This window comes from Sciurus vulgaris (genome assembly GCF_902686455.1).
Source record: "Sciurus vulgaris genome assembly, chromosome: 1".
Taxonomy (NCBI): domain Eukaryota; kingdom Metazoa; phylum Chordata; class Mammalia; order Rodentia; family Sciuridae; genus Sciurus; species Sciurus vulgaris.
The window spans coordinates 206149335-206173495 of NC_136461.1; the positions used below are offsets into that span (position 1 = coordinate 206149335).

At 40.9% G+C, this 24161-nt stretch overlaps 1 protein-coding gene across 3 annotated transcripts in view; it reads left to right on the top strand.

The window, feature by feature from the left end:
* LOC306648414 (uncharacterized protein) overlaps positions 1-24161 on the top strand; it is a 171603-nt gene that overhangs the window by 13263 nt on the left and 134179 nt on the right. For 2 of the 3 annotated variants that reach the window (XM_079118555.1, XM_079118554.1), the window contains exon 2: positions 1065-1224. The exons of the other annotated variant lie outside the window; for it this stretch is intronic. In XM_079118555.1, the coding sequence (XP_078974681.1) occupies positions 1065-1224 (160 nt within the window). The remainder of the gene's footprint in view (positions 1-1064; positions 1225-24161) is intronic. 3 annotated transcript variants of the gene reach the window in all.

The following is a 24161-nucleotide window of genomic DNA, read 5'->3' on the forward strand; positions in this document are numbered from 1 at the left end:
TAGACATATAGATCTATCTACATATATCTATACTTACAGATAGATATGGATACAGATAAAATGTATGTGCTAAGCAAGTTTTACATAGTTAAGCCATTAATTTCTGTATCTGATTTATCATTTTCTTTTCAAATCTGATCATGTTTTATTTTCATTTACCTTTTTAGTTTATTAACATTTAATGAACTTAACATTTTAAAAGACTTTATTAGTGTCCCCCATTCAATTTGCTAATGCTGATCTGCTGGCTTTTCTGTTGTGTGATATTTACAATGAGGAGAAATTCTTAGTTTATAGGATTAGGGGTTTTTTTATGAAAACATCTGAGATAAAGGATAAAGACTGATACAAATAAATAGAAACTTAGAATTTGTGTTGGAGCTTAAACTGAAAGTGAACTTGGTTTATAGTTGTTCAGATTTTTACTTTAGCAAATACATTTCAGCTTCAAATGACCAAACTTCAGTCTAATTGATTTAGTCAAATTGTCAGGCAGTCTGGTTGGAGAGGAGCTGAGGCAACTTCACTGGGGACTGTTTTTCAGATTACAAGAGCTTGTTGGTTGGCATTTGTCAGATTTGATGAGTTGACAGTGTCCAGGGAAAGACCAGCTGATCCTGAAGCTGTAGGAGGAGGATTCTCTGGGACCAAGGCACTGTCTCGCAGTGAGGCATGGCGAGTGGAATTGTGGACATTTGCTTTCTGTCTACCTATTGTTCTGCTTTAAAAGAAAGAAGGAAAACACACAGGCAGATACAAAGAACACCTAAGTGCAATAGCAACTTAGACAAAACGGTGTTTGCTACTAATTTCTGGGTGTAGACGCATGGGATGGAACAGTGAGGGCGTCCCAGGTGGCCGTGGGTTTAGGGTCCTTGTAATCACATCTACTTCTGAGAAAGATTGATGCAAACCTGTAAGTGGTCGGTGATCACGTGTAAATTCAAAGCCCATTTCTTTCTTTGAAAACAAAAATTAGTGTTTTATTTATCAACAGCCCCACAGATCAGCCGTGTGCTCTGGGGATGTTTTTCTTCTATGTAAATGGGGGATTCTCTTTCCAGGTGCCATGTCCTGGTGTGGGATGGAGAAAGTATAGCTGTTTTCCTTGGCATCTGCGTATGTGCAAGACACAGGACACAAGGAGAAATCGGAGTCCAAAAGAGAATTCAAGGCTGGGTCAAGGGAGAGTTCAAAGCCTCAGATTCCGGAAGCCTGTGGAAGGTAGGAGAAGGAAGATGAGGACAATCTTGAGTCTTGAGTGTGGGAAGGAGTGAAGTCAGGGAGCAAACAAGGTGGGTCTTTTGCACTGGGCTTGGTGACTTGGATTGGGAGTCACATCGTCTTACATGAAGGCTGAGTTCTGGCTCTGAGTATCCTCTGCCACACAGGCCCTCCAGAGGCAGAGAAGAACATCATAAAGGCGTGGTTTGCAAATTAAACACATTGCACTCATGCCATCTTGATTTAAGACTTATTTTTCTTATTTAATGGACGAGAAACATGAAACTGAGATAATCTCACCCCAAGTCTCATACTGAGCAGTCTTCCAGCCATAGTCAGCAGATTCTTCTCGCTGACTCTGAAGGTCATTGTTGCTTCCTGGTCCCATGTTGCCTCTGTGGATTAGGAAGGAAGGTCATGGGTCAGGGACTGTTTATAATGAATGGAAATGGGAGGGAGCACAGGTAGGGGATACAGTTAAGGACAATTGTGTAGTGTTGGAGGCGGGGCAAGAGGCTAACAGGGCTTTCTTTTCTAGTTTTGGGGAATGGTAGTTTGGTCAAATGTGAGAATTCTGTGAATTAAATGAAGAGGGAAGATGGAACGTAGGCTCAGTGCCCAGAAAAGGTGGCCCATTCTTCTGGGACAGGACTTCAGTTACCCAAGCTCTAGGCACTCAGTAGAGCTGTATGAGTTGACCCTATAGTTAATAGGTAGAGGAGCCCACAGTGAGAATCTGGGATTGGGTGTCAGGCATATATGAGCTCAAGTCTTGGCTCTGCTGCTTACTATTTAAGGAGAACTGAATATACTTAAACATGTCACAAGTATTAGTTTCGAAATAAATAACTTAGAAAAGAAATCTTGTTTGAGGAGACAGTTGAGAGGATAACCTGTGTTAATGGGCCTGTTATGACACCTCGTGGACACGTCTCCATGGATCAATACCCTATTTAACAAGGTGACATGAGTCTAGCTTTAGTGCCCCACACACCATATGCTCATGCCTTTCCCAGGACCTTACTCAGCACTTGGGTAATTGCCTGGGTCCAGACAGTGGCAAAGTTGCAAAATGGGCCAAGATTGATTTCATTATAGCCCAGAACCCTTCAGGAATTAGTTCTCCTTTCAAAACATCCAACCTCCATCCATTCAACACATTAATTAAATCATGGAGGAATGTGCTTCCATCGGGCTCTGCTTAAACTTATACCTCATTGAAACTACTTGAGGGACAGGGTTTACCAGCTCTATGCACCTTCACTTTTATTGTTGTCCCACATGATGATAACTGGCATTGTGAACTTCTTCATTCTTATGTCTCTCTGTTCATTGCCAAACATTTGAAAATACCATTCAATAAATTAGGGAGACTGAGAGATGAGCAGAATGTGTTCAAGTGTCTTTATGATTGTGACATCTAGGGGTTTCACATGGCCATACAAGATGCTAGACCCATTCTTAGAAAACAGAATTCCTTTCTGTACTGTATTCTGACAATGTATATATTTTTTGACTTGAGGTTGAGAAACCCTTAAGAAGAGAATTGTGTATAGCATTGATAATGCTTCAGATATTCCACCTCAATGAAAAGAACACACTTTTTCCTACTTCAAATGAGGACAGCAACACCATTGATACTTCTTTTTCAGATTGGTACTGAATAATGAATGTGATAGCACTTTGTTCAACTGGACACATGACAGTATCTACAAGGAATTGCCTCTTTCTTGATGGTGCTATTCTTCCTTGTACCCCATGTGTAGTTCTGAGCATCTAATTAACCATGGGCCCCTGGTGGATTTGTTGGGAAGTGGATAGAGATTAGGGATTAGGCATCATTGTACACCTAGTTAAACTTATGGACTGAATATCTATGTGAATATCTATGTGAATATCTATAGCTATTTGACTTTTAATTTGGTGTCTCAATGATAATATTAGGTGTCTCAATGATAATATTAGGGAAGATGGAGATCCTTCATGGAAGCTGATTGAAACCTAAAGAACCAAAATACCTTGTTTGTAAAACAGGTATTCCGTGTGTGTGTGTGTGTGTGTATGTGTGTGTGTGTGTGTGTGTGTATTTATTTATTTATTTATTTATAATTCTTATAAAGCAACCAGAATAAAGTAGGACTTCATCAATTTTCCTGACAGATGAGAAGTGTGAAATAAAGAGGGCTAAAGTATTGCTGAAAGTTATAAAGTTATATAAGGGGTTATATAAGGTTGAGATAATATCATATAAAATAATCTTTAAAAAGCACTGCATTTGATGATCTTGAAATCCATGCCAGCTTTCATTCATTCATTTGCCCGTTTACCAAATAATGTCTGTGTTTATTATGTTCTTCTTGCTGTGGACCACTATTTTACCATTCTGTATCAAGTTCATGGGTTCAGTTTAATCTGACATCCCCCTATCACTCCGGGGTCCTTTTGGACAGGTTACTGCATCTTCTTTGCTGAGATCATGCCCACTTCTCAGGAAGGCTGGGCTTCAGGGTTCCTGAGCTGATCATGATGCACTCAGCGGGGCCGGGTGATTGATGTTTTGTACAAATAGAAGGTTGAAAACACAATATGGGAATAGGAAGAGCCAAATGTCAAAAAAACTGTTCTGAAAATAATGATTTAAATGTATGCAAATTGCCTAATTAATCGACCTCATTTGTGCTCGAAGATATCCTCTGCCTTTCCCTTTGTGAATTGGGTATTTTTCATTGTGCTCCAAAACAATATTCCAAGGTTAATTAAACCCTTTCAAGCTATAGGTTAATATTCAATTCATATGTAAACACATTTATAAACATTAATCAAATCCAAATTGCTCGTTTTATAAATACCATTTTATTCATTTTCAGCTAATGAATGTGTTCTGCGTTTATGCAGGGCTGGTCCTGGGGAGTTCATGTGGGGGGATGACAGCTATTTAAATGGCAGCCTAATGCTGGCTTTGCAATTGAGTACCACCTTGCCTTGTTCCCAGTCATTGTTTTCTATAAAGACAGCACAAAGCCTTCCTCTGGTGCTGGTGGGGTGGATACAGTATAATGATGATGATTTTATCCAGGGGCATTTATTTGTGTTTAAAGAGATGTCAAAGGAAGACTTGTCTCTTCAGGCCCGACTCATGCAAGAGCAAGCAGAATCTCAGTCAGCACAGTCTCTAGCCTCAGATCATCAACATATTTATTTGTCTATTAATTAATTAAATTGCTAATTGATGTTTTCATTCTTTGTTAGCCATCTATCTATCCATCCATTCAGACATGAATTCACTCAATAAGCATCTGCTAACTATTCCTATGCAGCAAATTTTTAGTCTTTGACCTGCTCCAAATTCCTGGGCTCCATCAGAGAACCACTGAATCTGAAATGTCTACATTTTTAAAAGTGAAATCCCAGAGTAATTATTCTATGCATTGAACCTTAGTAACTTTTGTCTCATATTCACATGTGCTATGCTTAGGCTTTGTGCTGGGTGCTGAAACATATTGGGCCTTGCGTGTGTGATTTTGACTGAGGAAGATGCTTCCTTAAGATACTATTATTCACAATAAGTGTCCTAGTAGGGGACATCGAAGGTGCTGTGACACTCTGACTTGAGATTCTGAAACAGGGCAAGGCCTGGGAGAGGCTTCCCTGAGAATGTCACTGTGAGCAGAGCCTGAAGACTGAATGGGAATCAGCCACATGCAGATGCATCTCCAGGGCTTTAGCAGAGCTGCCTGGAACAGTAACTCCTTGATGGAGGACTTGGAAATATCAGGGCCTGGCAGCAGAACCCAGCAGGGAGCTACAGCAGGCAGGGAAGGAAATGGTGAGTGTTATGGTGAGCAACTTAAGAACAGACTGATCACCACTGAGAAGTCCAAATTTGAGAGTCTTTATTAAGCCGGCCGGCTGACTGTCTCACACAATGCCCCCAAAATGGCTATTGGGAGAATAGCCCCAACCACAGGGTTATAGGGGTTCTTATAACAAAAATCACATCAATCTTAAGTGTCTCTTGCTATGATACAAACTAACTTCATGAGATCATTGACAGAGGGGAATGTGGGTCAAACTGACCCTTACCTAGGTACAAACTAAAGAATGGTTGCTAACATCCACACAATTACTATTTACATGGTACATTGATTAAGAGCAATAGAGATCAAAGGAGAGTAATTTTTACTACACAGGAGTTGCCATTGTATATTATTAAACATGTCATGCTAAGTAACTGATGATGGGCACAGAGGCAGGGTGTTCCCATGGGAGAAACTTATTTTTTTTATAACATGGAGTCTGTTTAGTCATTTCCCTTAGAGTCTGCCCGATCACATTCTCATGGAGTCAGATCTGTCAGCCCATTACAGTGAGCACTGTGTGGTCACCAATTTCTGTCCTTAAAATATGTGTGAAACATCTTTGGGGAATCTCAGCAGTGCAGGAGAGGCGAGAAACCTAAAAGCAAGGAGAGATCCAAAAAACTCTATTTAGTGATCAATTTTGTGATCCTGCTGTATCCCAGTTGGGTGTGATCTGGTGATACAAGCAAGGCTGTTTTGTACCTGATGACACTAGACGCGATGGCGGTGGTAATCTGCTTGGTGATTTAAATGACGTCACTCTCTGCCTTAGCATGCTTTCTCCTGCACTTGTGAGAACATCAAAGAGTAGATGCACAATATCACTGAACACAGACATTTTTTAAGTGCATGCCTGATCATGATTTTATCCCAAAATGCATTAAAAGATTAAATAAAATGTTATCTTTAGCAATGCTCCTCAAAGTCACAGATTATTTCCTGTCTGGCATTGGAAAGTGTGACTCACCACTACTACTCTCTCTCCCTTTTACCTGGCTTCTCATTTCCTCTATTTTCTATTCATCCTTTTTCATTTATATCCACCCAGGGATCTGACTTGAACCCTTCCCTCAGCTCATTTGGACCTGAGTGAATTCCTTGGCTAACTATCATGTCAAGTGCAAAGGTAGAGGTGTCTGCCACCAGGCAGACTTCTTCCCCTATCCTGAAATGGTTACATTCTATTTACTTTTCTCCTAAGTTTTGGACAGGGACATAGACAGTCACACTTTCTGGATGAAGCCACCTGCTCTAATTCCTAGTGCTGAGGTTCCTGAAAGCTGTGGCTTTTGATCTGAACACACCTCTTTGCATAACTTATAGATGTTTATTTCTGTGTGTGTGTCAGACAAGCAGGTAGGTCCAGTGTGAGACAAGGAGAAAGCAAGTTTGAAATTCCTAAGCAGAAAGCTTGAAAGCTGGGGGTGGGACAGGGAAAAGGCCAGGATGACAGACATCCTGTAACCCAGGGGAGCATGGGTGCAGCAGCATGTGCATGTCCATGTGTGTGTGTGCATGCGTGTCTGCATGTGTTCTCTGTGTGTGCATGTGTGAGTACACAGTTGGGAGACTGCCCTCCTAGGAGTGTGCATGCCTGCGAGAGTGTGTTTGTCCAATGCCTCCAGGAACTGCTGAAGTGACTGAAAACCAGGGACTCCACGTTACTTTTGAGATGAGAGAAGACACTTTCTAAAAACATTGTTTTTAAAGTAATATGGTTGAAGTGAACCATATATCATGGAGATTGTGCAAGTAATTAGGATGGATTTTCATAGAATGAGCACATTCCCATAACCAATGCCAAAACCAAGGAATGAAACATTACCAGACGCACAGCCTCCTCTCCTGTCCCCTTGCTCCCCCCTCAAAGGTGAGCATTACCTTGGCTTCTAACATGAGGCCATGCATGACCTCTTGTTCCACCTTGATGTACTGTTAGCATAGCCTCTGCTGCTTCCCAGCTGGCCTCTCTCACACATGTCTTTGATGAGATTCTTCAGTGGCACTGAGGGATTTCATCTTAATTTTCCTCATCGGGAAGTATTCTGTTGTGTGAACAAATGACCATTTACCCAATCTTCTGTTGCTAAACATGTGAGAAGCTCACAGTTTTTGACTAGTATGAGTAGTATGAATAGTCTTGAATACTGTGTTCAGTGAATAAAGGTATAAATTTGTTGATGGAAGTCTAGGAGTAAAATTGCTGGATCACATTGGGTGTATATGCATCCATCCTGGAAAGATTCTGCTGGACACTTTGCTGACTCATTCATATCAGCCTGAATTTCCATCAGGAATGCACAAGAACTGCAGTGGCCAGACACATTTACTGCCATTCTAAAATTGAGACTCAGCATAATGGTGGCTGACAGGATATCTTAAGCCTTAACCTAATATCTTGCTTCCCAGACTGATTTGTAGTGTTACTGTGGCTAACTGTGGCATCTCTGTGTCTCAGCTTAGATATGCTAATAAATAGTAATGATATGGATAGTATATTTATGTGTATGTGTGTATGTACACTTGTCTTCTTAGAAACTTTGATGCCATAATTATCCAATTAAAATAGAGTGTAGATTTAAAACCTAGATATAAACTGACTTCTCCCTTTTCATCTATTACTGGGGATTGTCTATCAGTTAGCAATGTCACCATTAGGAAGGTCACGTTAGAGAACTCAGAAGCACATGAAGTGCAATGTTAAAACAATCCCCCTTTGGGCCTGACCTAGAAGAAATTTGTCAGAAACGTGGCACAGACTAACCTGGATGGTGTTCACATCAAAGGTCTAGTTCCAATATGGCTTTGCAGCATAAGCCAGGAGTGTGGGACAGAGTAGTCCCTGCATAGACCAGTGTTTTGAGCTAGCTAGGTGGGTCAATGGCAGTTCTAAAGGTATGCAGGTGGCAAGGGGCTCAATGTTTACTCATAGGAGAAGATTTGTACTGTGAATCCATTTATGTGATGCAAGTGGCTTTTGTGCCCCAGCTCCTTGGCAATTACTGGTTGTAAGTTATGCCATTTGTCATCTGCCTCTTACCCTGGCACCTCTGAACCTCTATACACACGCAGGCTTCACATAAGAGGGGATAGTACCCCACAGAGCAGACTCCTGTGAGCTTGGTGTTCAACAGAGATGCTCCCTGTTGGGTGCTGACTGGGTCCCCGTGAGAATCCGTCCTGGAAGTCATGGATATGAGAGCTCAGGCAGGAGGCAGGAGGAGTGGGGAAACTAATCTTCAGAGAAAAAGAGTCAGCGCAGGAAACTGGATGCAGACTTTAGGCTAGGAAAATGTTTATTTCAAATGCTGAATCCTGGCAGGACAATCATGGGCAAATCATTTACTATCTCTGAGAGTCTGTTTCCTTATTTAAACTTGACTGGTGGTAATCATACTTAATACAGGGTCATCATGAGGCCTGAACAAAGGCATATTTGGAAGGGTTCAAAATCTCAGAAGGCTCCAAGAATCCATGGCTGTAGTTACCCCAGTGCACCGGGCACATAATGCAGAGTCCTGGCACGTTGCTGGTAGTTTTCTTGTCCACTCTCTCTTCTTGCATTAATAGCTCTCTGGTTTGAGGCCATGCTTAAATACCACCTCTCTCTGCACCGTTCTCTGCACCATTCTTTAACTCATTCTCTAACACCAAATATAAAATGCCCTTAATTATGTCCTCAGAATGCCTGTATCCCCTCTAAATCTTTCCCTAATCTCCGTGTTACAAGTTCTTCAAGGATAGAGATTGGATTCTTTTCATATTTGTATCTCAGGAATAGTGCTAGAAAACAGGCAAAGCTCATTGCTTCTTGCATTATTGATAATTATATTAAATAGTTCTACAAATTATTATCTTGATAAGGGCACAGCAAGTGTTTATGCTAACACAGGTAAGACAGGGTTAATCTTCAGATGTACAGAATTGTTCCTTTTACCTATTGTAATTCATTATTCCCACCTGGATCTATTTTTAATCATTATCTTTTTTATTTTGCTTTAAATTTAAATTCCTACAATTTTTCTTCCATATATGTTGAATAAATCCCTGAACTAGATTTGCTTTTTGCATTCACATTTCCTGTTAAATGGGCAAATGATTGCATATTTTGAGTACTGATTTATAACTGTTTCCATAGATACCTGATCATAATAGCTAATTAACTGAACATATTTTCTGAAGTCCTTTGAATGGCATTTCTGCAATAATAAACATCCCACTTTTATTCAATTAGTACATTTTTCTTATTTCTCTTTGGAAACATTCATAAATGCTACATGATGTCTTGCTTCAATGGATAAAAATGTAATGGGACTCAGGTAATCTTTTGATCCCTGTGTGGAGGCTGTTCTGCTCATTGCTCCACCTCAAGTCATCTTTTTCTATTTAATGAACTCCCTGTGCTGAAGGCTCAACAATGCTCACTTGAAAAGCACATTTTAGGTTAGAAAAGTGCTTTTGTACATACTAATCCATTAAAACTGCACAAAGAGCCCAGGGATATGGTGCAGCTATGATCCTCATCTTGCAGACTGGGGTGTGGAAGCTCCTCTGTGCACAAGCATGGTAGGCGACCTTGAAATCGCTGGCACCTGTGCATCCCAGTACTCAGTAATTGCTAATTTGAACTGAGGACTTCACCCAAGGTTGTACAGGTGGAGAGCTCTGAATGGTTTAAAACCCTTTCTTCATTCGGGTCCATCACACTTTGGTATTATTCTCTCTCTCCATTTGCATTGAACTCAGAGCCATCACTGCTTTCTGTACTGCATTACCATCACTTGCTCACCTGTTGTAAGATACAAGGCTCAAATTGAGGCTTTTTCTAGTCTGTGCACTCAATGAGTTTTTATTGATGATCTAATATCCGATACACGTTATAGATACAAAAATAGATAAATAAAATATCTTCCTTCAAGGAATCAATTTACTCTTGTGTTCCCCAAATGTGCCGCATGGTACCTGTAAAGGACAGAGGATCACTAACCAGTTTTTAAACAATAATATTTTGTAATGTATGCCCCAAAGAAGCACTAGGTAAATTTTTCCCATCTCTTGATTTTTATCAAGTATAATCTCATTGAAATTAGCAGCCTGTATCTCCTTTGGTTTGAGGGTGCCTTCACTCCTTCCATCTTGATCCGGAAAGGTTCTTCTAATAACCAAGGGGGCATGCTTCCCTAGGGTAGGGTATTCCCTTCTCTGGTAATACAGAGAAGGCAATGAATTCCTTGAACCTGGGAAGTTGTAAAGTACATTATTTAACATCTCTTTTTCTTTCCATTGAAATTTCAGTTTTATGCTGAAAAGAGGTGCTTTTGTGTGGAGAGGGATAGCATCCCCTAGAGAAAAATGAGGGTAGGTGTAACGATGACTTGAGCTTTGTTCTCAAAGGAAACAGAATTATGCATGGGGTCAACTGGGATTGCAACTGAGAAAGACCTTGGAAGTCAAATCTTCACTTTGATTTCCAAGTGAACCACCACCAGTTGGAAACTGGCAATTAAAAAAAAATTTGTACCCAGATTTGATCCAATTCTTGATGTGTGATAAAAGGAAGAACTAATAAAAAAAGGAAGAACAGGTGTCTCTTTCTGGAAGGCCACCTGACCCTTCTTGTCACATGGGGCATTTCTCCAGTGCTCCTTCAATTCTTTGCCTGCTCTTTCTTTCTTTCTGTATCTCTCTCTGTGCATGTATACATTTACAACTTTGGGCAACGATATTATTATTAATCTCTTTCCCACTCCGCCTTCCAGGGTACTGTGAGAATTTAACATTAGAAATGATTTTTCAACTTAAAAGTTGATTGTATACACAGGACCCAGCTTACAATGTCTACCGATGGGGAGACACACCCCCATGCTACTGGATGGACAAGCAAGTGACAAACAGTGCTACTTACTCTGATGAGTGCTAAATGGCACTGAATGCTAACACAATGGGATGCACCGAGAGGAGTGTAATGAGCACTCCATTGCAAGGAATAAAACAAAACGAGCATTTTAAAGCATGGGAGATTTTCTTCAGTATAGGCATATTTGAGAGAGATCAATCTGATGTGAAGACCTCTCTCTCTCTGAGAAAAGGCAAAAGCCACAAAGTTTCACAGAGAAAAGTCTGTTCAAAGAGATCACCACCCATCCGGCTTTCACTAGCTACAGTGGAGCTGGCTGATAGCTGAGCCTGAGTTCCCCTTGCAGAGCCCAGAAGGTACAGCAGCACCTTTGCCATCTGTTTCCCATGGATTCTGAACAGCATTTTTGGAAAATCTTGGGTTTCTTTTGCAGAGTCCTGATCAATGTCACTCTTACACTCTCCTGAGTGGTAAACGAGGTAAGTCTGGATGCTCAAGCTCCAGGCTCAACAAATACATCCTTGACCAGTCCAAAAAGAGAGGGCACTAAAGGGCCCTGCTTGCGTCCTCCTGAGCAGGTGCTGCAAAGGTGAGGAGACACCCTTGCTTTTTGCAAAGGGGGATCCACATTCAAGCAACATGGGCTTATGCCATTGTCTTTAGCAATATTGAGGTCAGTAGATATCTAATGCACATAGCATAGGTCTCACCTCACAGTCTGGGAAGGAAAACAAGTGCTCAGGGAAGAGAAGATGGCTACCATAGTCACTCATCTGAACCATACCACCACAGACATGATGGAGGCTTAGCACCTGTCGGAAAAGCACAGGACAGTAGGTCATCCAAAGTTACAAGAATTGGGGGACTCATCAGAGCCTGTTTAATTGGCAGTGCAGGATTCAGACTCCCTCCTCCTTTTATTCCTCTGCTCTTTTAGGTTATAGAAATGAGATCCTAGCTGAACTCTTGCTGAATGCCTACAGGAATAGTTACAAGTGTTAATATGTTTATTCATATTTATGTATATATTTAATCATCATTTTAATTTATACTGTTAATGGAGGCAGTACTGACCATACCTTCAAGTATTGGGTTCTGAATTCAGACACATCTTATTTTAAATATTGTTTCAGTCTTTTCTACTTAAATTAAAAACTATAGTCTTAAAGTTTTTCAATTCAAGATTAAGGATAATATGAGAACCTACACTGAATTATTATGAGGAATACTTAGACAATGGCTGTCACACACATAGCACAGTATTTTATGTTAGAAATGCTTACTAATATTAATAATACTAGAAGAAGCAATAACCCAAATTTTGTTTGTATCACAAGTACCAGGAAGCAGGCTTGCTTCTAATAATCACGTGGCTATGGCATAAACATACTTATGGCATCCTGTGAATGAGAATTGAGATTTGAGGTATTGGGTAATGTGGATAAATAGAGCGTGAGGCACTGCAACAGGACTTGGGCCCATTTGTGTGAAGTATTTTCAAGTCTGATCAGTTTAAAGAGGACGGCTGAGTTTCAGTGTGGCTGGTGACCCCACTACATGAGGTAGAAATGATACCAGCAGCCACACTCCACTGTCAGACACGGCATGGTTCTGCTCGCTCTCCTATTAAAGCAGGATCTTCACGTTTACAATAGTGCAAATCCAGCTGCACAGGGGAGAAGAAGCTGCCTGAGCCGTGTCAGTGCTGCCTGGGGCCCGAGGAAGCCTAGAGGCCCAGGGTGATGGGGACCCAATTTGGAAACCATCACTCTGAGTCCTTCATTTTTCTGACACCCTATACGGCCCTGGGAATTTGACAGGGAAATCAGCATTGGTCCAAATCCAAAACGTATTCAGTTCAGCTGTGCATGGCCAAGGTCCTTTCCAATTAACTGTTTCTTTCCTTATATTTTTATTGTTTAGTAGATGCATTTGAAAAATAGGAAATAACACAAAGAAAGCCAGCGTTCAAATAAGCTAATAAACATATATTAGAATTAGTCCAAAATGCATGAAAAGTCCATTGAAACGGAACTTTGCAGATGCAGTGCAGTGGTCCATCTCTCCCTGTCAAGGTGTGCGGGGGAAAGCTGTTGCCTTCATCTAGGAGGGACTGGAACCATCCCAGCCTTCAGCGTCAATCACAGTTTTGACTCTCTGCTGCTAATTAGCTGTGTAATTTCGGCAAGACTGTGTTTGGTTGGTGTTTTACATATCCAAGCCTCAGTTTTTACATATGCAAGTTAAAAATGCAGTTTAGGACGAGAGTGTATGATGACTCACTTAACAACCTTGCTTCCACAGCACCCTGCTCACCAGGACTGACAGTTTCCTTTCAGTTTCCTGCTGTGTCCTTTCAGCCCTCGACATGGTTCTCCTCACACTACATGGTGCACCGTGGACCTTGTCACCTTGATGGTGAGGAAGAGGGAAAGGAAAGTCACATGCTCCAAGCAGGGCTGATGAGCGCCCTCTGCAGGGTCGTTCTGCAGTCAGTGGGGAAGAGAGAGTTCTTCAGTTTCCATATTGTGTCCTAAAGACCTTGGGCTCTAGTGTTGGTGTTTTCTTTCCTGTCCTCATGACAAAGTCACCATGGAGGAACGCAGAGCCAGGACACTGGAAGAGAAAGTAAAGCTAAAATTGGAGTCAAAATTCCATCTGAGTTGCCCTGTGCTTGGTTGTGGTCCAACCCGGGGCTGCACCGTTAGGGGAACCAGAACTGTCTGCTCTGTGATTTAGTGTTGGGATGCTGTCATTTGCAATGGCTGAGTTCCAATAAGAAAGACTAACATTCGGAATGGCTTTGAGGATTATAGGAACAACACGAGAAGCTTAAAAAAGGGCAAGTCCTTTCAGGATGACTTTAGATAAATGAAGTCTAACTACTTGGACTGACCTTGACATTTTTTTCTTCTGTATTTGCTGACACTAAAACCCAATGCCTAATGAAATGGGTATATTTCAGCAGTTGACTCAAATACTGAGATTATCTTTTAATTTCCATATTTAAATACATTTAGTAGAATTTACAAATATTGCTATGTTCAAATTTATATTCATATATCATTATACTAATAAAATTATTTTAAATGGAAACAGGAGGGTTATGGAATTAATAATATCTGTAATGATGTTTCCATTTGTAATACTGTTAATCCTCTTTAATGAGGAACAGAAAGAAATACTATTTATTAAGTGTATATTATATCTCAGGAAAATTCCCAAGTGATCATAAATGTGGTATCTCTTTTGGGTCTGACTCTGAGTATCTAAAGTAGAACCTCTTATCTTTATTGCACAGGTGAGGAAACCGGGGCTGCAAGATTTTAAATATTTCACCTAAATTAACGGAAATAAAGAGAGATGGCCTTCCAAGCCTGTGTCATTTCTACTGTGCCAAAATGTTCCTCTAAAAAATAAAAAAACTGGAAAATTGAGAAGCAATAATAGCCTTTCAGAATAGAAATTTGGAAATAAAATCTGGCTTCTTCAGAGATGTCCAAGACAAATTTGCTGCGGGATCCTTGTGTTTGGTTAGGCCGTTTCCCCAGCTGTGCCCTGGGCCTCCAGGCCTTCTGAGGAAGCAGGGTTGACTTCTGTTTATGTTCCTCTCTGATCTCCACGGGACCCTGTCCTGAGAGCCTCCCATATGCATGCTTTCAAAATTATTCCCCACCACCTCCATTTCTTCTTCCTACTTCATTTTCTTCATAGAACTTACCAGTAACTGAATCTTGAGTCGTTTACATCCATCCTCGCCCCCCCACTAAAATATCATCTTCGTGACAAAAGAAAACTCGCCTTTCTTTCCCCCACTCACAACCTCCAAGTCCTAAAATCATTGCTGGTGCACGGTACGGCTACAAACATCTGCGGCATGGCGGGAACCACACTCGATGAGACACACCACGTCTCAGTGTCCAGGAGACACAGTTTACTCCAGACACCATTAGAACACCCTCCTGGTGCCTCATGCACTGGGTACAGATGCTCCCTGAAGTGTTCATGCCGTCCTGGCCTCGCTGGGAACACAAACATGGCCAGGGCAGCAGCGGATTGCAGGGTACACCAGGGACAACTCAGCACGGAGTGATATTCACACTGAAATCTTCATGAAGAGCATGGCGAGCACAAAGCCATTTGGAACATTAGAACTGCCCTGTAATTCATAACAGCCAAGTTAAACCTAGGTACCCTTTAACTTGTGAAAGGATGAAGGAAATGTGGTGTAGACATACAAGGGGGTTTTACTCTGTCATAAAGAAGAATGAAATTACATCATTAGCAGGAAAGTGGATCGAGGTGGAGATCATGCTAAATAAACCAGACTCAGAAAGTCAAGGGACATGTGTTTTCTCTCATATGTGTAGAGAGGAAAGGAAAGATGATGTGGAGAGAGATCTCATGAAAATGAAAGAAAATCAGTAAATAAGTGATGAGGAATAGAGGGAGGAGCAAGAGAAAGAATAAAACCAAATTATGCTGTGCAGGTGTGACTATATCACATTGTTCATGAATAAAATTATTAAAAATCCTGTTTTGATCTAGTCAGTCAAGACATGGAGAACACATGCCTGTAATCCTGGTGCTTCAGGACACTGAGATAGATGGATAACAAGTTTGAGGCCAGCCTGGAAAACTCATTGGTCTGTCTCAAAAATACAAAAAGGGGGTAGATCCAAGATGGCAGACTAGAGGGAGGCTCTGTTCCTTGTCGCTCTGTAACTCCAGTTTCAAGCAGAGGATATCTGTTTCTTGGTGAGGCAGTTTTTGCTGCTTATCGATCCCCTGCTGTACCCCATTTGTCTGCTGTGATCACCTGCAGTCTACCAGCATATCGAAGCCTTTTTTGAGTGCAGATTGCTCACTGTCAGGCGTCTATCATCCACCATTTGCCTGCCTCTCACCTGTCCATTGCCTGCCTTTCACCTATCCATCACCCAATGCACGAGGATCACCTCCTGATTGTCCGACAACAGTCAGCAAACTGATGGCCAACCGCCAGTGGAGCGCCAACTGCCTGCTGTTACCTGGAAGTTCACTGTTACAGTACCTGCAGGTTTGATTACACGTGGCTGCCACCATGTTGAGACAACAGCCGGTCTCTGGAGGACCCCTGGCTGGACTGACTGAGACCAGTCTCCAGGATCCCTCAGCCCAACCGATCACTCCCTGCTTCTGGGGCCCTCACATCGACTGACTGTTCCCTGCCATCAGGACCCCCCCAGACCAACTGAGTGCACCCTATCACCGGGACCCCAGACCAACTGATTGCACCAGTCTCCAGGATCCCACAACCACACCAAACACACCCAACCTCCAGGACCCCTGCCTGACCAACCACACCCCGCCACCAGGACCTCCAGCCGACCACATCCATACCCTGAACTGCAGCTCCCCATTTGCCAACACATTTGGAAGCCTGAGCGACCATCTTGGATAATCCTGGAAGCCTGAGCTCTGATTTTTAGGTGGGGCAAATCCCATCCTGAGATGCCTGCTGGAGGCTTGAAGATCAATGTCAGGTACCTCTCATGCATCAGGCTACTGAACACTGGGAGGTTTCATTACTATATGACTGTTATACTGTAGATTTTCTTTTTTCTCCTTATAGAAAAAATTTGTTTTATTTCTTTACTTTTCTTGCTCTCTTTTCCTTTTGTTTACCTGTTCCCTCAGAGTCTCTTTCTCCCTTTTTGCATGCTAACATCCAATTTCTTTTGATTACACTCTCTCCCTTTCTATTATCTAGAACTTCTGTATATTCCTTTCTTATCCCATTAACAGCTACATTCTACATCCCTCTGCATCCTCTTTGTCCTCCATTTGAAACTGTAGACCTTATTGAAAATCTGTTTGTTTTACTGAAGATAACATTTGAATTCATTCTGTTTATTATGACAATTTTGTTATTGTCCTCATAGGGGCTATTTGGTCTACGATTGCATAGTGTCTGAACTGGGCACTGCTAATATTGATCTCCCCTTAAAGAAAGGGTTTTGGAAACCTATAGGGCCACAATAAGCTTATAGGGGGTGTCTCGTCCAGCGAGTACAATGAAGACTCGGCTCTCAGATGGAGTTTTAAGGTCTTTATTTTTATGGGAGAGCTCTGAGCCGAGTGCCTGGTTCTTCTCTCTCCGCCGCCATCTTCTTCTTCTTCTCGCCACACAGCTGCTCCCACTCTCCACCGCGAAAAGTACGCAGCCTTATGGGATGTAACAGCCAATCACCTAACGGGTCAGGCGTTTGGCTTATGGACACTTAATGGTGGGTAATGAGGACATGTACTGATCACGAGCTAAGCAAGGACGTGGAGATCAGTCAGCCAATAGAAAGCACTTCCTTAAAGTTGTTTTTCTTTGCAGTTGGGGTTCTTGGCGCCATCTTAGGGCGAGGCCAGCTACCACCGTGGGCCCTACAGGGCAGCGGCCTCCAACAAGGGGGAAATCTGCAATACCCCAGGTCTGCACTGCTAGAGGGGAAGATACATGAACAACATGAAAAAACAAGGAAAGAAAATGATCCAAACAAATCTAGATTCTATATTAATAGAATCCAATGACAGTATGTTAGAAGAAATGTCAGAAAAGGACTTCAGATTATACATGATTAAGATGATTCATGAGGCAAAGGATGAGATAAGAGAGCAAATGCAGGCAATGAATGATAATACCAATAAGATGAAAGAGCAACTGCAGGAAGCAAAAGATCATTTCAACAAAGATATAGAGATTCTCAAAAAAAAAAAAAAAAAAAAAAAAGCATATGGAAATCCTTGAAATGAAGGAAACAATAAACCAAAATAAAAACTCCATAGAAAACATTACCAATAGGATAGATGACCTGGAAGACAGAACCTCAGACTTTGAAGACAAAATATTTAATCTTGAAAATAAAGTTGCCCAAACAGAGAAGATGGTAAGAAATCATGAACAGAATCTCCAAGAACTATGGGACATCATGAAAAGACCAAATTTAAGAATTATCATGATTGAGGAAGGCACAGAGATACAAACCAAAGGAATGAACAACCTATTCAATGAAATAATATCAGAAAATTTCCCAAACCTGAAGAATGAAATGGAAAATCAAATACAAGAGGCTTACAGAACACCAAATGCACAGAATCACAACAGGTCCACACCAAGGCACATTATAATGAAAATGCCTAACATTCAAAATAAAGATAGGATTTTGAAGGCTGTGAGAGAAAAGCATCAGATTACATTTAGGGGGAGACCAATACAGATAGCAGCCAACTTCTCAACCCAGACTCCAAAAGCTAGAAGGGCCTGGAACAATATATTTCAAGCTCTGAAAGAACATGGTTGCCAACCAAGAATCCTACACCCAGCACAACTAACCTTCAGATTTGAAGATGAGATAAAATTCTTCCATGATAAACAAAAGTTAAAGGAATTTACAAATAGAAAGCCTGTGCTACAGAATGTTCTCAACAAAATATTCCATGAGGAGGAAATGAAAAACAACAATGTAGGTCAGCAAAGGGAGGAACTACCTTAGAGAAAAACCACTCAAAGGAGAAACCAAGCCAACTTAAAAACCAAAAATAAGCCAAATGACTGGGAATACAAATCATATCTCAATAATAACCCTGAAAGTTAATGGCCTAAACTCATCAATCAAAAGACATAGACTGGCAGAATGGATTAAAAAGAAAGACCCAACAATATGCTGCCTGCAAGAGACTCATCTCATAGAAAAAGACAACCACAGACTAAAGGTTAAAGTGGGGAAAAACCTACCATGCACATGGACTCAGTAAAAAAGCGGGGCTTTCCATCCTTATATCAGATAAAGTGGACTTCAAGCCACAGTTAGTCAGAAGGGATAAAGAAGGACATTGCATACTGCTTAAGGGAACCATAAATCAGGAAGATGTAATGATTGTAAATATTTATGCCCCAAACAATGTTGCATTCCTGTACATCAAACAAATCTTTCTCAATTTCAGGAATCACATAGACCACAACACAATAATTCTGGGTGACTTTAACACACCGCTGTCATCCCTAGATAGATCTTCCAAACAAAAACCAAACGAAGAAACCATAGGACTCAATAACACAATCAATAACCTAGACTTAATAGACATATATAGAGTATTCCATCCATCAATGAGTGGATACACTTTCTTCTCAGCAGCACATGGAACCTTCTCAAAAATAGACCTTATGTTATGCCACAAAACAGCCGTTAGGAAATGCAAAAAAATAGAGATAATTGCCTTGTGTTCTATCAGATCATAATGGACTGAGAGCAGAAATCAATGACAAAATAAAAAACAGAAATTACTCCAACACCTGGAGACTAAATAATAAGCTATGGAATGAAACATGGATAACAGAAAATATCAGGGAGGAGGTAAAAACATTCTTAGAGGTCAATGAGAATGATGATACAACATATCAAAATCTCTGGGACACTATGAAAGCAGTACTAAGAGGAAAATTCATTGCATGGAGTGCATTCCAGAAAAGAATGAAAAGTCAACAACTAAATGACCTAACATTGCAGCTCAAAGCCCTAGAAATAGCAGAACAAAATAACAGAAAAATTAGTAGAAGACAGGAAATAATTAAAATCAGAGCTGAAATCAATGAAATTGAAACAAAAGAAATAATTGAAAAAATCGACAAAACAAAAAGTTGGTTCTTTGTGAAAAAGTAAAGAAAATAGGCATACCCTTACCCACACTAATAAAGAGAAGGAGAGAGAAAACTCAAATTACTAAAATTCATTATGAAAATGGAAATATCACGACAGACACCACTGAGATACAGAACATAATGAAAAGCTACTTTGAAAATCTGTAGTCCAACAAAATAGAAACTACCAAAGACATTGACAAATTTCTAGAGACATATGCTCCTCCCAAACTGAACCAGTAGGACATACACAATTTAAACAGATCATTTTCAAGCAATGAAATAAAGATGACATTATAAATCTACCATCCAAGAAAAGCCCAGAACCAGATGGATTCTCAGCCGAGTTCTATAAGACCTTCAAAGATCTCATTCCAATCCTTCTCAAAGTATTCCAGGAAGTAGAAAAGGAGGGTACCCTACCAAACTCATTTTATGAAGCTAATATCACCCTCATACCCAAACCAGGCAAAGACACATCAAGGAAAGAAAATTTTAGAGCAATATCCTTGATGAATATAGATGCAAAGATCTTTAACAAAATATTGGCAAACCATATCCAAAAACATATTAAGAAAACCGTGCACCACGATTAAGTGGGGTTCATCCCTGGAATACAAGGATGGTTTAACATCCGTAAATCAATAAACATAATCCATCATGTCAATAGACTTAAGGATAAGAATCATATGGTTATATCAGTTGACACAGAAAAAGCGTTCGACAAAATACAACACCCCTTCATGCTCAAAACACTAGAAAAAATAGGGATAGTAGGAACATACCTGAACATTGTAAAGGCTATTTATGCTAAGCCCATGGCCAACATCATTCTTAATGGAGAAAAACTAAAACCATTCCCTTTAAAAACGGGAACAAGACAGGGATGTCCTCTTTCACCACTTCTACTCAACATTGTCCTCGAAACTCTAGCCAGAACAATTAGGCAGACTAAAGAAATTAAAGGGATACGAAAAGAAAAAGAGGAACTTAAGCTGTCACTATTTGCTGATGACATGATTCTATATTTAGAGGATCCAAAAACGTCTTCCAGAAAACTTCTAGACCTCATCAATGAATTCAGCAAAATAGCAGGCTATAAAATCAACATGCATAAATCTAAACCATTTGTATATGCAAGTGATGAAACAGCTGAAAGGGAAATGAGGAAAACAACTCCATTTGCAATAGCCTCAAAAAAAAAAAAATACTTGGGAATCAATCTAACCAAAGAGGTAAAGATCTCTACAATTAAAACGTCAAAACATTGAAGAAAGAAATTGAGGAAGACTTTAGAAGATGGAAATATCTCCCATATTCGTGGATAGGCAGAATTAATATTGTCAAAATGGCCATACTACCTAAAGTGCTATACAGATTCAATGTAATTCCAATTAAAATCCCAATGATGTACCTCACAGAAATAGAGCAAGCAATCATGAAATTCATCTGGAAGAATAAGAAACCCAGAATAGCTAAAACAATCCTTAGCAGGAAGAATGAAACAGGGGGTATCACAATACCAGTACTTAAACTATACTGCAAAGTAATAGTAACAAAAACGGCATGGTATTAGAACCAAAATAGACAGGAAGATCAATGGCACAGAATAGAGGACACAGACACAAACCCAAATAAATACAATTTTCTCATACTAGACAAAGGGGCCAAAAATATGCAATGGAGAAAAGATAGCCTCTTCAACAAAAGGTGCTGGGAAAACTGGAAATCCATATGCAACAGAATGAAATTAAACCCCTATCTCTCATCCTGCACAAAACTCAACTTACAATGGATCAAGGACCTTGAAATCAGACCAGAGACCCTGCATCTTATAGAAGAAAAAGTAGGTCCAAATTTTCAACTTGTTGGCCTAGGATCGGACTTCCTTAACAGGATTCCCATAGCACAAGAAATAAAAGCAAGAATCAATAACTGGGATAGATTCAAACTAAAAAGCTTTCTCTCAGCAAAGGAAACTATCAGCAATGTGAAGAGAGAGCCTACAGAGTGGGAGAATATCTTTGCCACACATACTTCAGATAGAGCACTAATTTCCAGAATATATAAAGTACTCAAAAAACTCTACACAAAGAATACAAATAATCAAATCAACAAATGGGCTAAGGATATGAACAGATGCTTCACAGAAGAAGATCTACAAGCAATCAAAAAACATATGAAAAAATGTTTACCATCTTTAGTAATAAGAGAAATGCAAATCAAAACTACACTAAGATTCCATCTCACCCCAATTAGAATGGCGATTATCAAGAATACAAGCAACAGTAGGTGTTGGAGAGGATGTGGGGAGAAAGGTACACTCATACATTGCTGGTGGGACTGCAAACTAGTGCAGCCACTCTGGAAAGCAGTGTGGAGATTCCTTAGAAAACTCGGAATGGAACCACCATTTGACCCAGCTATCCCACTCCTCGGCCTATACCCAAAGGACTTAAAATCAGCATACTACAGAGATACAGCCACATCAATGTTCATAGCTGCTCAATTCACAATAGCCAGATTGTGGAACCAACCTAGATGTCCTTCAATTGATGAATGGATATAGAAACCGTGGTATATATATACAATGGAATATTACTCAGCTATAAAGAATAATAAAATTATGGCATTTGCAGGCAAATGGATGAAATTGGAGAATATCATGCTAAGTGAGATAAGCCAATCTCAAAAAGCCAAAGGACAAATGATCTCGCTGATAAGCGGATGATGACACATAATGGGGGGTGGGAGGGGTGGGGGGAGGAAAAAATAACAGAATGAATCAAACATCACTATCCTATGTAAATATATGATCACGCAAATGGTATGCTGTTACTCCGTGTACAAACAGAAACAACATGTATCCCATTTGTTTACAATAAAAATATATTAAAATTAAAAAAAAGAATTGAAAAAAGAAGTTAAAATAGGCTAGTGAACCTAATAAAGGAAGAATTGTTATAAAAAAAATACTAAATGGCTGAGGATGTGACTCAGTGGTAAAGTACCCCTGGGTTCCATCTGCAGGATCAGACAAACAAAATAAAAAGCTGTGGGTGGAGGCTGGCTGTGGACTGGGTCCAGGCACACCAGGAGTCTGGGTGCTGGCCCCTGGGCATCAGAGGCAGTTCCCAGCAGGTTATCAGGAATGGGTAATCCCACCCAGGGTCACTGAGGAAGGGCAGAGTCAAAGGTGGAGGGATCCTTGGGAAGACGGAAGCAACCACCAGATTTGATAGGTTTGTGAGGTTAGAAATGCGAGCTGGATTCTGGGACCAGGAAACTGCCCAGGCTCTTGGTTCTACAGGTGAGCAGGTCACCACCATGCAAAATCCAGCTAGCGTGGGGCAGAGGTCAGAGGATCCGCATGATCCGCCCTGCGTCCTCATACAACTGCTTTGTTGGGAGGATGAGTAAGCCCTGAGCTGGCGACTGGAGCCTTGGGTTCTAGAAATGGTGCAAATCAGCTGCTCCCTATGCCCCCCGTCGCTCCCTCCTTCTCAACCCTCCACCCCGGTATTATAATTAGTTATCAAGTATAAACTCTTAAAAATTCTGGCTCTCGCCCTGAATTTCCACTTTCCTTGCCTTAGCCAGCGCTGATATCTTAGGTTACTTACTATTTCTACTCACTAATTTCCTTTCCTCCAGTGACAACCTCCTCCAGGAAACTTTTGTAATTCTCCGAGTGATACTTTTAAAAAAATTGGACTTCATTTTTCATGCCTCTAGGTGCATGAATGCCTTTGACAGTATACCTGTGCATACCTGTGCACACCTGTGCATACTCTATCATGTCCCTCATCACTGTCTTCCACAAATGCTCTTTTCCACATCTATAGATGCCAACAGTTACTGAACTGAGGATGATGAGGAGGAGGTGCTCCAATGCTTGTGTCTGGATGACTGGGTGCTTATTCTCGTTGAGAGGGCTGGAGGACTGGGGAAGTTGTGGGCAAGACCTGAGATGGAAAAGTCCCAATTTCAGTTTTTCACTGGACTCACTGGTTCCTTTGGAGAGACCCACTTTAAATTCCCACGCTGGGGACCCCTCTTAATGGTTTGCTTAGTTTGAGAACCCAGGTTCTCAAAGAGCTTATTCACTGCCTACTTGTGATGCAAAATCATACACCTGTGCTAGCATGTACGGCCACATGCAACCTCTGCTATTGACAGAAGGCTCGCTGTGAGAAAGTATGTCACCTGGAAGGAGCAGTGTGCTTGTGACAGTTGATCTCATGGGGTGCAAGCCCCTTTCCTGATGCAGGATGGAATCGTCCTCATGAGCTAACAGAGTGGCCCCAGGATCACCCTTCTAGAGCCCTGTGTTGAGCAAGGGGGACAGGCTGCGTATCAGGAGTCAGTTCTCACCTGCCCAAACAGCTTGACACAAAACTTAGGACTATCATTTCTTTACTTATTTCTTCCCATGGCTCAAATTAATATCCCCCTCTGGGTTTAAAAAGTAATAAGAAAAGAAACTAAAGCTGGCTCTAGGCAGCTTTGCCCCTCCCTGTCTTTCTGACCTTGGCCAAATCATATCCTG